This window comes from Oncorhynchus nerka, linkage group LG18 (assembly GCF_034236695.1).
Source record: "Oncorhynchus nerka isolate Pitt River linkage group LG18, Oner_Uvic_2.0, whole genome shotgun sequence".
Classification (NCBI taxonomy): Eukaryota; Metazoa; Chordata; class Actinopteri; order Salmoniformes; family Salmonidae; genus Oncorhynchus; species Oncorhynchus nerka.
The window spans coordinates 34,947,235-34,962,128 of record NC_088413.1 but is presented as its reverse complement, the minus strand read 5'-3'; the positions used below and the strand labels follow the sequence as shown (position 1 = coordinate 34,962,128).

General features: G+C 44.1%; 1 protein-coding gene across 1 annotated transcript; it reads right to left on the bottom strand.

The window, feature by feature from the left end:
* Positions 1 to 189: 189 nt before the first annotated feature.
* On the bottom strand, positions 190 to 13,526 carry LOC115145856 (N-acyl-aromatic-L-amino acid amidohydrolase (carboxylate-forming) B-like). Its single transcript, XM_029687414.2, is given in 8 exon segments — positions 190 to 618; positions 3,381 to 3,496; positions 5,266 to 5,373; positions 5,520 to 5,613; positions 6,877 to 7,072; positions 7,749 to 7,861; positions 7,863 to 7,976; positions 13,186 to 13,526. Coding segments are annotated over 8 exon segments (1,071 nt in total). The 5' UTR covers positions 13,318 to 13,526; the 3' UTR covers positions 190 to 420.
* Positions 13,527 to 14,894: the final 1,368 nt, after the last annotated feature.

Sequence of the window (14,894 nt, the reverse complement as noted above, 5' to 3'; positions counted from 1 at the left end):
TACAACCACCTATCAATCATCCAACTTCCTGGCAAACTCGAGCTCCTTTCTGCACGACGTCATTCTGCATTCATACCGTTGTAAACTTTTCCTGCATTAAACTATCTCAAAGGTGTCGTCTGTACCTAGAAAACACAAGATTAAATGGAAGAGTGCAATGCAACATTACATCACTATGAAGAAAACAAATTAAACAAAAAATGTAAATGTTTAATTGACATACTAGATTGTTGCATTGAACTGCATAATTTCACATACAGGTATGCCTGAGGTTATTTGGTGATGATAAAAAAAACAATGGAATTCACAATCAATTGAAAATGAGGTTAGACTAGTTAGTGCTTCTTAAGGTTCAGTGTGTGTTTTCTCTTTGATTATCCCACTCTTTAAATTCTCTCTTTTCCTCCCCCTCTCCCTTCATCAATCTCTCTTCACTTGCAAGGGGGGTATAGTGACTGTCATCTTTCGTGCCAGGTGGAAGGCAATAGTCTTCTCATAGTATGCACACTCGTTCACAAAGAAGGGATGGAGGACTTCTTCCCCTTCGTACTTAACTATCTCCCCAGAAAACATCAGGAACATGGGATCTCCCGGATGGAGGAGGCAGAAGTCACGGTCCTGGAGAGAAAGATTCACATCAGCATGCTTTGCATTTAGATAATGGCTAGGTCTATGCTGATTTTCACTAACCAAATGCTAACTGTTCCCTTACTCTAACCCTAACAGTTGATAGTTTGGGCATCTATAGACCATAATCAAATCAAATGTTATTTGTCACATGCGCTGAATAAAATAGTCAAATGCTTACTTACAAGCCCTCAACCTGCACAATGCAGTTTTAAGAAAATACAACAAAAAAAGTAAATGATAAGAAAAACGAATAATTAAGGAACAGCAGTAAATAACAATAGCGGGGCTATATACAGGGGGTACCAGTTCAGAGTGAATGTGTCAATGTGCAGGGGCACCGGTGTTGGGGTAATTATGTACATGCAGGTAGGGTTATTAAAGTGGCTATGCATAGATAATAACAGAATAGCAGCAGCGTTGGGGGGGGGGGGGGGGGGGTGCAAATAGTCTGGGGAGCCATTTGATTAGCTGTTCAGGAGTCTTATGGCTTGGGGGTAGAAGCTGTTTGGAAGACTTGGTGCTCCGGTACCGCTTGCCGTGTGGTAACAGACAGAACAGGCTATGACTAGGGTGGCTGGAGTCTTTGATCATTTTTAGGGACTTTCTCTGACACCGCGTTGTATAGAGGTCCTGGATGGCAGGAAGCTTGGCCCGGTGATGTACTGGGCCGTACGCACTACCCACTACCCGGGGGGGGGAAGGTGGAATCCCCTTCATAATAAAGCATTTCATGCACCTGTAATCACAGTTTTAGGATGTCCACACATGGGGCTATTTTTTTAGCAGGGTCTGGGAAAAAAAGTATTTTATAAACGCATTTTATGCAATTCTAAATCATTTTCATGATAGAATAATAGCAGAATATTTATTTAATAATTAGCAGAATATTTCTTTAATTCCCCACAAATGTCCAAATTCAGGCTACTGTGCAACACGTTATTCAGGTATTGAATTTTGGAACTTTATACATTTTTTTTCATTTTTATAAGAATTTATTTTACCATTATTGTATATGATTGTTATCATTGTAAGCTTATTTATTCATCTAAACAAGTTCTTTAAGATATGCTAAATGTGTTTTGTTTCATTCTGTTGAGACATTTATGTTGGCTAAATTAAGTTTGATCTGTCTTTTTAATTATGTGCTCAGTATTTAGTTAAAGATATGTTATAAGTAAGCCTTTTGTCAAATAAATATCATTAGCCTATTGCTGTCAGGTGTTGAGTACGGTAGGCACTAGCCTTTTGTCAAATAAATATCATTAGCCTATTGCTGTCATGTGTTGAGTACGGTAGGCACTAGCCTTTTGTCAAATAAATATCATTAGCCTATTGCTGTCATGTGTTGAGTACGGTAGGCACTAGCCTTTTGTCAAATAAATATCATTAGCCTATTGCTGTCATGTGTTGAGTACGGTAGGCACTAGCCTTTTGTCAAATAAATATCATTAGCCTATTGCTGTCATGTGTTGAGTAGGGTAGGCACTAGCCTTTCTTGGTCATTTCTGCAATATAGACTGTTCAAAACTACTGTGAAGGTTAACACTAGCTTTTAATATATATATCATACAGTGAACACCTAAGCCTATGCAATGCTCTGATGTGTTTAGTGCACAAATCTCCGACAGCTGAACCGTGAGGTGGACAATTATTGTTTAAGATAAGTTAAAACCAATAAAACAACATGCTATAAAGTTTAGCATTTTTTCTAAAAATGGAAACACAAGGAATAGTGTTTTTGTCATTTGTTATAGGCTGTTTTTAAGGACATGTAATGTAGCTCATTTGGCCAATATCCATCGTTTATTGATGGCGCTGGCTGCGTGGGTGGACGATCTAATGCGTTAAGCACCCAATGCATATGAATGACCGGTACATTTCTTAAATGTCCGATAAATGAAAAATCTTCCCAATTACTTGTCCAGCGCAAAATTATCATAATCGGAAACCCTGATATCTAGTATACTGTATACAGTATATAGTATAGGCTACAAAATAAACTTCCCAGTGACACTGATTCACCCAAATATGAATATGAAGCAGAGGCTACTCACTGGTGATGGCCGATGAGCTCGTGCCAATATCTCAAGATAAGATACTTTGAAAACAGTGCTGTTCACTCAGAATCACTCAAACGTTGTTAGGAATTTTTCAACAGTAGGCATTCCTTTTCGAACGGTTAGACCTAATGTTTTTCTCAAAATTGTATTTTGAAAATTGTGAAAGGCAAACTGGCAGCTGTAACCAACCATATAAATATAATACAATGATGACAATTCCCATTCATGTCAGGACTGGCAGTCATTGCTAGAGTTTAACAGTCAAAGTGCCATGGTTAGAGGTTCCAAAATCCTTCTATGGATTATATCTACAGTATGGCCACAACTCAAAAAGTTGTTTTATACTTGGCTCGCATGCTGCCCAAATTGCATACCTCCCAACTGTAAGTGCTTGTGATAAAACTTAATCCACAGCTCCATTTTCTAGAAGCTAGTTATCGTCTGTAGCTAAATTATGCTCTCTGATTTAGTATTTTGAATCATTTAATTTGTCTGTCCAGACAGGTGTATTATATATTTTTTGTTGGTTGCCTAATTATGGTTGAATTATTTCAATTTATCAGAGGGTGCTGCAGAACCCCAGGCACCCCTACTTCCCGCAGCTATGCATTAAAGGGTTCATGTACAGGACTTTAACCGGCTGCAGTTAATTAAGATTAAATTATATACAAGTGCAGAATGTTCCTGAACCTGTACTTGGGGATGTATGGCAGCAGTGATTTGATTGGTCTCTGGGTCTCTTGGGTAGTATACACTCTTCACAAAGGTGTACACATCGTCCACCTCGCCACCTTCAAAGGCACTTCCTGGTAGAGATAAGATGAGAGAAGGTTTGTAATTGGTTAATGACTAGAATTGAATCTAAAATGTAATTTCTCTTGAAGGGGAACTTGTCTTGATATGGAATCATGTAGAAACCAAAAAAAGTGTTAAACAAATCGAAACATATATTTTATATTTTGGTTTCTTCAAAGTAGCAACCCTTTGCCTTGATGACAGCTTTGCACACTCTTGGCATTCTCTCAACCAGCTTCATGAGGAATGCTTTTCCAACAGTCTTGAAGGAGTTCCCACATATGCTGAGCACTTGTTGGCTGCTTTTCCTTCACTCTGCAGTCTAACTCATCCCAAACCATCTCAATTGGGTTGAGGTCAGGTGATTGTGGAGGACAGGTCACCTGATGCAGCACTCCAACACTCTCCTTCTTGGTCAAATATCCCTTACACAGCCTGGAGGTTTGTTTTGGTTCATTGTCCTGTTGAAAAAACAATAAAAGTCCCACTAAGTGCAAACCAGATGGGATGGCGTATCGCTGCAGAATGCTGTGGTGGCCATGCTGGTTAAGTGTTCCTTGAATTCTAAATAAATAAGTGACAGTGTCACCAGCAAAGCACCCCCACACCATCACACCTCCACCTCCATGCTTCACAGTGGGAACCACACATTCAGAGATCATACGTTCACTTACTCTGCGTCTCACAAAGACACGGCGGTTGGACCCAAAAATCTCAAATTTTGGATTCATCAGACCAAAGGACAGATTTCCACCGGTCTAATGTCCATTGCTCATGTTTCTTAGCCCACCGAGTCTCTTCTTCTTATTGGTGTCCTTTAGTAGTGATTTCTTTGCAGTAATTCAACCACAAAGTCCTGATTCACACAGTCTCCTCTGAACAGTTGATGTTGAGATGTGTCTGTTACTTGAACTCCATGAAGCATTTATTTGGGCTGCAATCTGAGGTGCAGTTAACTCTAATGAACTTATACTCTGTAGCAGAGGTAACTCTGGGTCTTCCTTTCCTGTGGGAGACTGTTCTTTCTCTTTTCTTATTTGAGCTGTTCTTGCCATAATATGGACTTTGTATTTTACCAAATAGGGCTATCTTCTGTATACCACCCCTACCTTGTCACAACACAACTGATTGGCTCAAACGCATTAAGAAGGAAAGAAATTCCACAAATGAACTTATAACAAGGCACACCTGTTAATTGAAATGCATTCCAGGTGACTACCTCATGAAGCTGGTTGAGAGAATGCCAAGAGTGTGCAAAGCTGTCATCAGGGAAAAGGGTGGCTACTTTGAAGAATCTCAAATCTCAAATATATTTGGATTTGTTTAACACTTTTGTGGTTACTACATAATTTCCATATGTGTTATTTCATAGTTTTGATGTCTTCACTATTATTCTACAATGTAGAAAATAGTAAAAATGAAGAAAAACCCTTGAATGAGTAGGTATGTCCAAACCTTTGACTGGTACTGTACATATACATTAATAAAAGAGCACAGGACAGTTACAGAACACAAGACAGGAAAAAATACTCAAAATACAATAACCATAAATGCAGTGAAGACCAACAACATAGTGTTGAATGGTAGGCCCATGTGCATGAAGAAAATCTCATTGTATCTGTTCCTGGTACAGGGGAGCTAGATGCTTGTAGGTATGAATTATGTTCATGCTATTCTTGTTGTTGACCAAGGCAGTAGACTTGTGATCGAGGGTTGTGTATTCTGTGTGTAGAGGATGTGAGGGGTCAGCAATGTTTACCGTTGATGGGAGTTCAAGTACCTGAGTTGAAGCACTGGACCCAATCTAGTGTCTGGTCGACCGCCTCCTTCATGATGTTGAAGATGTCGGCTCTGACCACACCATGGGGTTGAGGTCCCACCTCTATCGCTGTGGAGTGACAGCATCAGAATGAATACATTTGTCATGTAAACGGGAAAACATACTGAAAATACACTGGTTTCTTATGACAGGAAGAAGATTGCATGGTGTGTTTCCAATGAACACACAACACACGCACGAGCACCAACACTTACAGAAGCCATGCTTGCCCAGGGAGTCCTGAGAGTAGACATCAGCTAGGGGTAGATCCAGCAGGATAAACCTCACGGGCGCTGAGGTTATCTTCCTCTGAGAACACAACAGATGAACTCTTTACACTCCAGTAGAACCCAGATTATAGTAGTCAGATGAAGCCCTTCTCCTCATAGAAACTGGGTCAGATGGTGCATGCACTTCCCCTTTAAGACAGCAATCGAGTCATGTTGAAATTATACACTCCAATCAGATTATTAAAGTCCAACCAGCATTGTATTTGTAGCTAAATTTCCATCCAATTGGCAACAGATTGTCATTCGAATATTATAAAATCCGCATAAAGAAACTATGCCAATGTAACAGTTTAGCTTCCGTCCTTCTCCTCGCCCCTACCTGGGCTCGAACCAGCCACCCTCGAAGCATCGTTACCCATCGCTCCACAAAAGCTGCGGCCCTTGCATAGCAAGGGGAACAACTGCTTCAAGGTCTCAGAGCGAGTGGCATCACCGATTGAAACGCTATTAGCGCGCACCACCGCTAACTAGCTAGCCATTTGACATCGGTTACATCAATTTCCCACCAAACAGACATGTTACAGATAAAAATCAGTGTGTGATGACATAGCGCAGACAAGTTTTACTTTTTTGCAATGTGTTTCCATCACATTTTCAACTCTACAGTTTTTTTGTGACAAAACCTGTAAAATAGCAAATGTACCTACTCTGTTCTTGGCACTTGCGCTCGCGCCAACAGCACTGCACAACAGCTCGTAGGTACAGATACAAACTGTAGGCTAGTCTACATTATGAGATTATTATGGATAAGAGCGAGAATATTTTATTTTGTCCAATGGCTGTCAAGTATCGATCATCATTCACCAACCTGTGAAGTTCATCATCATTTATTTCATCTGTAACCTAAAAAACTGCATCGTTTTCCGAGTGGTAGTGGGAGGACGACACACCATGTCACCGTGTGACTCCAATTTTACTTAGACATGATGGTTAATATATCAATATTTGCGCATTAAAGGGTATCCCATCAGATCCCATCACATTGAGGGAACAAATGATCTGTCGGCATTTATAAGTTGTACTGAAACTTCCCGTTTCCATGAACCATCCACTTCCCCTTTAAAACAGACCCATCTTTATTCCCTTTTAATCTAATGCTCTCACACCAAAACAGAATAAGATACACTTTTGACCGTAGAGAGCATATTTGATGGCCCACATTGCGGGGCTGGCAGTACTAAGGACAAGGGGACGTTGTTTCAAAGTTCAGGTCTTGGATCAGTTTCCCTTGTCCTTCATTTTTTTCCTTTATTTTATTGGATTGAACTGAACCTGTGGTCACCTGGATTTGTCTATAGATGTGCATGATGACCCAGTCTTGGACAGAGTAGGAGATGAGGCTGAGGCCCATGTTGGCTGTGGTGTTGTGGAGGTCACACACCAGGTCCATGGCCCCCACGTTGCCCTTGGGCCCAAGCAGTGTGTTCAGCTCTTGGGCTCGCCTCACCTCGTACGGGGTGGCGTCTGTCACAGGTGAACTAGGGAGGGAAAGAGAGGGGGAGGGATATAGAGAGAGTAAGAGAGAAGGGAGACAGAGAAAGAGAGAGTGGGAGAGGGAGAAAGAGAGAGTGAACGAGTGTACATACAAGAAGATAGGTGCATCGCCTTGGCATGACAGAATGCAAACTACTCATCTTTTCTGGTGAGAGACTGAGATGAGGAAGTAAATGCCACCAACTCTTTGGAATGCCATCCCTTAGCTCTGTAGGGTTGAGTAAATCTGGAGTATCAATTAAGTACCAAGAATGAATATGAATTATGATATAGTGTCATTTATGCAAAAACTGGAATAGACTGTTCAGATAGGTAGTGGCCTTGGTGGCCAGGTACATACCAGGCCAGGATTCAGAATGTTCCAAAACAATATCCAAAGTTATCTGGAAATGTTGCCATGACCACATTATTAATTAACGGACTCCACGGTGGAGTTATATATCACATGAAAGCTATATTGTGTATGCTCACAACGCATCGTGTAATTATTGGCTTCTTTACATAGTGGTAAGATCTCAGTTCTGATTCATACAGTTCACACCTGAATAGTACATTTTCCGACAGGTCCATACTTGTACATTTGTAGATGAGGTGAACAATCCCTTTATGGATCACACTGATTGCATGTACAGTTTCATTTGTGCTTATGGCAACGTTTACCTGAGTATGGCGTCAGTGAAACAGCGGTTGAGGTCCATGTCGGTGTATCTTTTGCACACTTGGACGGCACGTGGGTTGGATATGACCGTGGTCAAGGTCGCTGACCCTGCCTCTCAGCTTCTGCCTCTGCAGCTCCCTCACCAGGTACACGCCCGACATCTCGTTGCCATGGGTACCGCCGCAGATGGCAACTCGGGAGAGCGCTGGGAGAGAGACTGGCTCCATCTGCTGGACAGAGGGACAGAGGAAGAGGGGGAGAGAGAGAGAGAGAGAGAGAGAGAGAGAGAGAGAGAGAGAGAGAGAGAGAGAGAGAGAGAGTGTGATGTCCACTGTTAATTTTTATTGTTTATTTCACTTTATATATTATCTACCTCACTTGCTTTGGCAATGTTAACACATGTTTCCCATGCCAATAAAGCCCTTGAATTGAATTGAATTGAGAGAGCACAACTCAGTGAGTACAGCCTTGCCATTGAGAAGGGTAGACACAGGAAAACCTGGCTCCCTGTAGAGGAAAGGCTGTGCAACCACTGCACAACAGCAGAACCTGAGACGGAGCTGCATTTCCTGTCAAAAAATGTCAACAAAAAAAACATGTCAAAAATATAAAACAATTAGAGTGTCATTTCCCCAAATATGAAACCCTTATTCAAGGTTTCAAAGACCTCTCTGATGAGAGTAGGCTACCCGTACTGTTAGGGGAGGACGCAGAGAGCTGTGGGTTGGCAGCACACTACATTGCTGCCTGTCATAAGTTGAGGGACAGTGTCTAACAAACCAATCAACCTGCACATGTACTCAATGCTTATTGTGCTTATTGTTATTGTGCTTATTGTTATTACAATGCTTATTGTTATTGTTGAATGTATGGTTATTTTAGCACTTGGTTATTGTTGTTACTGTTGTCCCGTTGACAATTTTTATTCTCATTTTTATTTTATATTGTAAATATCCAAAATAAGCTTTGGCAAAATGTACATTATCACGTCATGCCAAAAAAGCAAATTGAATTGAATAGAGAGAGAGAGAGAGAGAGATAGAGGAGAGAGAGAGAGAGAGAGAGAAAGAGAAAGAGAGAGAGAGGGGGGGGGATAGAAGGAGAGAGACATATAGTAAAATAATAGCCAAAGTGTATCCAAATAGTAATCTTTGAGCTCTCTATCACATCACTCATTTATAGGGCTGCCAGCAAACACATGGTGAGCAGGCATTTGCCTCAGCACTTCTCACCACCTCTCATATTCAATCAATCCCTATACCAGTCTGCTGTTCCCACATGCTTCAAGAGGGCCACCATTGTTCCTGTTCGAAAGGAAGTTAAGATAACTGAGCTAAACGACTACCGCCCCGTAGCACTCACTTCCGTCATCATGAAGTGCTTTGAGAGACTAGTCAAGGACCATATCACCTCCACCCTACCTGACACCCTAGACCCACTCCAATTTGCCTACCGCCCAAATAGGTCCACAGACGATGCAATCTCAACCACACTGCACACTGCCCTAACCCATCTGGACAAGAGGAATACCTATGTGACTGTTCATCGACTACAGCTCGGCATTCAACATCATTTACCCTCCAAGCTCGTCATCAAGCTCGAGACCCTGGGTCTCGACCCGCCCTGTGCAACTGGGTATTGGACTTCCTGATGGGCCGCCCCCAGGTGGTGAGGGTTCTCCACCCCGCTGATCCTCAACACTGGGGCCCCACAGGGTGGTTCTGATCTCCTGTACTCCCTGTTCACCCACGACTGCGTGGCCACGCACGCCTCCAACTCAATCATCAAGTTTGGGACGACACAACAGTGGTAGGCTTGATTACCAACAACGACGAGACGGCCTACAGGGAGGAGGTGAGGGCCTCGGAGTGGTGTCAGGAAAATAACCTCACACTCAACGTCAACAAAACTAAGGAGATGATTGTGGACTTCAGGAAACAGCAGAGGGAACACCCCTATCCACATCGATGGAACAGTAGTGGAGAGGCCTAGTAAGTTTTAAGTTCCTCGGCATACACATCACAGACAAACTGAATTGGTCCACTCACACAGACAGCATCGTGAAGAAGGCGCAGCAGCGCCTCTTCAACCTCAGGAGGCTGAAGAAATTCGTCTTGTCACCTAAAGGACTCACAAACTTCTACAGATGCACAATCGAGAGCATCCTGGCGGGCTGTATCACCGCCTGGTACGGCAACTGCTCCGCCCACAACCGTAAGGTTCTCCAGAGGGTAGTGAGGTCTGCACAACGCATCACCGGGGGCAAACTACCTGCCCTCCAGGACACCTACACCACCCGATGTTACAGGAAGGCCATAAAAATCATCAAGGACAACAACCACCCGAGCCACTGCCTGTTCACCCCGCTATCATCCAGAAGGCGAGGTCAGTACAGGTGCATCAAAGCTGGGACCGAGAGACTGAAAAACAGCTTCTATCTCAAGGCCATCAGACTGTTAAACAGCCACCACTAACATTGAGTGGCTGCTGCCAACACACTGACACTGACTCAACTCCAGCCACTTTAATAATGGGAATTGATGGGAAATGATGTAAAATATATCACTAGCCACTTTGAACAATGCTACCTAATATAATGTTTACATACCCTACATTATTCATCTCATATGCTCATATACATTTACATTTACATTTAAGTCATTTAGCAGACGCTCTTATCCAGAGCGACTTACAAATGGTGCTTTCACCTTATGACATCCAGTGGAACAGCCACTTTACAATAGTGCATCTAGGTCTTTTAAGGGGGGAGGGGAGAAGGATTACTTTATCTATCCTAGGTATTCCTTAAAGAGGTGGGGTTTCAGGTGTCTCCGGAAGGTGGTGATTGACTCCGCTGTCCTGGCGTCTGAGGGAGTTTGTTCCACCATTGGGGGCCAGAGCAGCGAACAGTTTTGACTGGGCTGAGCGGGAACTGTACTTCCTCAGTGGTAGGGAGGCGAGCAGGCCAGAGGTGGATGAAGATGCCCTTGTTTGGGTGTAGGGCCTGATCAGAGCCTGGAGGTAGTGAGGTGCCATTCCCCTCACAGCTCCGTAGGCAAGCACCATGGTCTTGAGCGGATGTATAGCTTCAACTGGAAGCCAGTGGAGAGAGCGGAGGAGCGGGGTGACGTGAGAGAACTTGGGAAGGTTGAACACCAGGGGCTGCGGCGTTCTGGATGAGTTGTAGGGGTTTAATGGCACAGGCAGGTGAGCCCAGCCAACAGCGATTGCAGTAATCAGACGGGAGATGACAAGTGCCTGGATTAGGACCTGCGCCCGCCCTGTGACCAGGGTCACTCTGCAATGTTGTAGAGCATGAACCTAAGGAGGTCCACAGCCTTGATGTTATTTGAGAACGACAGGGTGTTGTCCAGGATCACGCCAAGGTTCTTAGCGCTCTGGGACAGGACACAATGGAATACCGTGATGGCGAGATCATGGAATTCAGTCCTTCCCCGGGAGGAAGAGCAGCTCCGTCTTGCCGATTCAGCTTGAGGTGATGATCCGTCATCCACACTGATATGTCTGCCAGACATGCAGAGATGCGGTTCGCCACCTGGTCGTCAGAACTGGAAAGGAAAGATTATTGTGTCGTCTTCCTGATAGGAGAGACCATGTGAGGGTAGACAGAGCCAAGTGACTTGGTGTATAGCGAGAATAGGAGAGGGCCTCAACAGAGCCCTGGGGACACCAGTGGTGAGAGCGCGTGGTGAGCCCTCTCCTGTACGCCACCTGTTCGACCTGTCAGGTAGGACGCAATCCAAGCGTGGGCCGCGCCAACTCAATCATCAGAGGGTGGAGAGGAGGATCTGATGGTTCACAGTATCAGTGGCAGCCGATAGGTCTAGAAGGATGAGAGCAGAGGAGAGAGTTAGCTTTAGCAGTGCGGACGCCTCCGTGATACAGAGAAGAGCAGTCTCAGTTGAATGACTAGTCTTGAAACCTGACTGATTTGGATCAAGAAGTGTCATTCTGAAAATAACGGGAGAGCTGGCCACACGTTCAACGTTTTGGAGACAAAACTAAGAAGGGATACTGGTCTGTAGTTGTTGACATCGGAGGGATCAGTGTAGGTTTTTTCAGAGGGGTGCAACTCTCGCTCTTGAAGACGGGGAGGGACGTACATCAGGGATGAGAACAGTGAGGTAGAGGGTAGAAGTCACCGGAGATGGTCTGGAGAAGAGATAGGGGATAGGGACAAACTGGCAGGTTGTTCCACTCACACAGACAGATGTCATCTGGAGAGAAGGGGAGAAAGAGGTCAGAGCACAGGGTAGGGCAGTGTGAGCAGAACCAGCGGTGTCGTTTGACTTAGCAAACGAGGATCGGATAAAGGACTCGACCTTCTTTTCAAAATGGTTGACAAGTCATCTGCAGAGAGGGGAGGAGGGGGGGGAGGATTCAAGAGGGAGGAGAAGGTGGCAAAGAGCTCCGGGTTAGAGGCAGATGCTTGGAATTTAGAGTGGTAGAAAGTGGCTTTAGCACAGACAGAGGAGGAAAATGTAGAGAGGAGGGAGTGAAAGGATGCCAGGTCTGCAGGAGGCACCTCCATTTCCACCCTGATGTTACAGGAAGGCCATAAAAATCATCAAGCCACGGACAACCACCCGAGCCGGCCTGGAGGATAGGGGACATAGAGAGTCAAAGGATGCAGAAGGGAGGAGGTTGAGGAGGCAGAATCAGGAGATAGGTTGGAAAGGTTTGAGCAGAGGGGAAGAGATGATGGATGGAAGAGGAGAGAGGGTATCTCAAGAGCCAGAGCGAAGGTTGGGACAGCCGATACCATCCAAGGGGCAGTGTGGGAAGTGTTGGATGAACACACTGACACTGATACAACTAGTGGTCAGCCACTTTAATAGTGAGGTTGATGGAGGAAAGCATCTAGTAAAGATGAGGTCACGTATTGCCTGCTTTGAACAATGCTAGGTCAATATAATGTTTGGAAAGAAGGAGGCAGAGAGGAATAGTCAAAGGTAGGCGTGGGGAGGTTAAAGTCGCCCAGAACTGTGAGAGGTGAGCCGTCCTCAGGAAAGGAGCTGTACTCTATATCATCTACTGCATCCATATGTAATACATGTATCACTAGCCACTTTATCTATGCCACTTTGTTTACATAGTCATCTCATATGTATATACTGTACTCGATACCATCTACTGTATCTTGCCTATGCTGCTCTGTACCATCACTCATTCATATATCTTTATGTACATATTCTTTATCCCTTACACTGTGTATAAGACAGTAGTTTTGGAATTGTTAGTTAGATTACTTGTTGGTTATTACTGCATTGTCGGAATTAGAAGCACAAGCATTTCGCTACACTCGCATTAACATCTGCTAACCATGTGTATGTGACAAATACATTTGATTGGATTTGATTTGATTTAGTTTAAGGGTCCGACCCTTTTTTTCCCCAATTTTCTCCTAGAATGACATACCCAAATCTTACTGGTGTGTTTTCCGTTGTCCTTTGCAGAGGCTTGAATGGTTAACCTGTGCGTTTGTTTCCTGAGTGAGTTTTCAAGTGTGATCCTGCGGTTACCGTTAATCAGTAAAGTATTTATGTTCATCCTTAACCACTGATTCCTCGTCTGGTCTCTTCTCTGCACCTGGATCCAACCTCACCTCATCACAATAACGTGTCCTGAACTTTAACACTCTGTCATATAAACAGACCCACTTTGTTTGTCTTCACTGTGCCAGAAAGCAGGGGAAATCAACATTCCAGAGAAACAGGCTAGCAGGATATGTAACAGCTGATATGCCAGTATGTGTTTTCCAGCCACTCAGAAAAGTCTAAGGCTAGCAGTCTTACCTTGCGGTGTAGGTGAAAGTTCCTTCCCTGGCTGGGACTACAGTCTCCCTGGTCCTGTCTGACCAAGTCATGCTGAGCAGTCAGCAACCTTTGAACATTTTTACTAGCCGGCACACGTGTGAGCCAAATTTCACAATCTGTAACCTACACCAGGACCTTTCAATGCCAGAGGCAAGAAAGACCCGACACACACACACCAGACACACCACACACACACATACAAACATTTATGATGTAATAGGAACTCCCTCTGCTTGTCCTAAACCACTGCAGTACAACATTGGTCGTGATCTTAGCCATCATTCATACATTTTTCATAAGTTGTTAGGTGCAAGGTTTGTGGGGGGTGGAGGAAAGGAAGGTATGGATGAGAAAGAAGGTTTGTGGAGGTGTGGGGGAAAGGAAGCGATGGACGTGAAAGTGAAGGTTTGTGGGGGTGGGGGAAAGGAACGGATGGACGAGAAAGGGAAGGTTTTTGGGGGTTCTCGAAAGGAAGGGATGGATGAGAAAGAAGGTTTGTGGGGGTGGGGGAAAGGGGGGATGGACGAGAAAGAGAAGGTTTGTGGGGGGTGGGGGAAAGGAAGGGATGGACGAGAAAGAGAAGGTTTGTGGGGGGTGGGGAAAGGAAGGAATGGATGAGAAAGAGCAGTTTCTTGGACGACTGCAGCTAGGGAAAATGCAAATTCAGCAATCAACATATCTTTAGCAACACAATTGGTGTCTAGTGGTGCTTGTAATTCATAGGTTGATACTGTGTAATTACATTTTTAGTGTAATTGTGAGTAAATACTTCATAATGTCTGTACCATACAATAAAGTGCTACCAAAACATATACTTTCCCTGTGTCAACTAATAGCATTCTAAAGTGGGTGTGCGGTACCTCTAACACTTTCTTCATTTTCTTCCTCATTGCCTTCCCTCTTTGCCTGTTTTGTCCTCCTTTTCTATCTCCCTTTTGTCCCCTCTCTCTCACTCTTCCTCCAGAAGCTGTAATTAGCCCACTAATCCTGTTGGGTTAGTCAATCACACATAAGACTCAAACAGGACAGGAGAGATTAGGAGCTGAGGGTGGCACCACATGTACCAGAGTGGTGGAGATTTCTTCCTCTTCTTCTTCTTCTTGTTCTGCGGTTGTCCTATGGAAAGTGAAGAAGTGTGGTTGCCCCATTGAAACTTTGGTTGCCCCATGGAAAGCCTTCTGCTTTCTTTGTAGATGTGCGTCATGCCCGGCCGGCATGTGATTTCCGTGAATCAAATTGGTCTGGACACACACAAACACAAATCAACGTTTATTGGTCGCATACACAGATTCGCAGATGTTATCGCAGGTG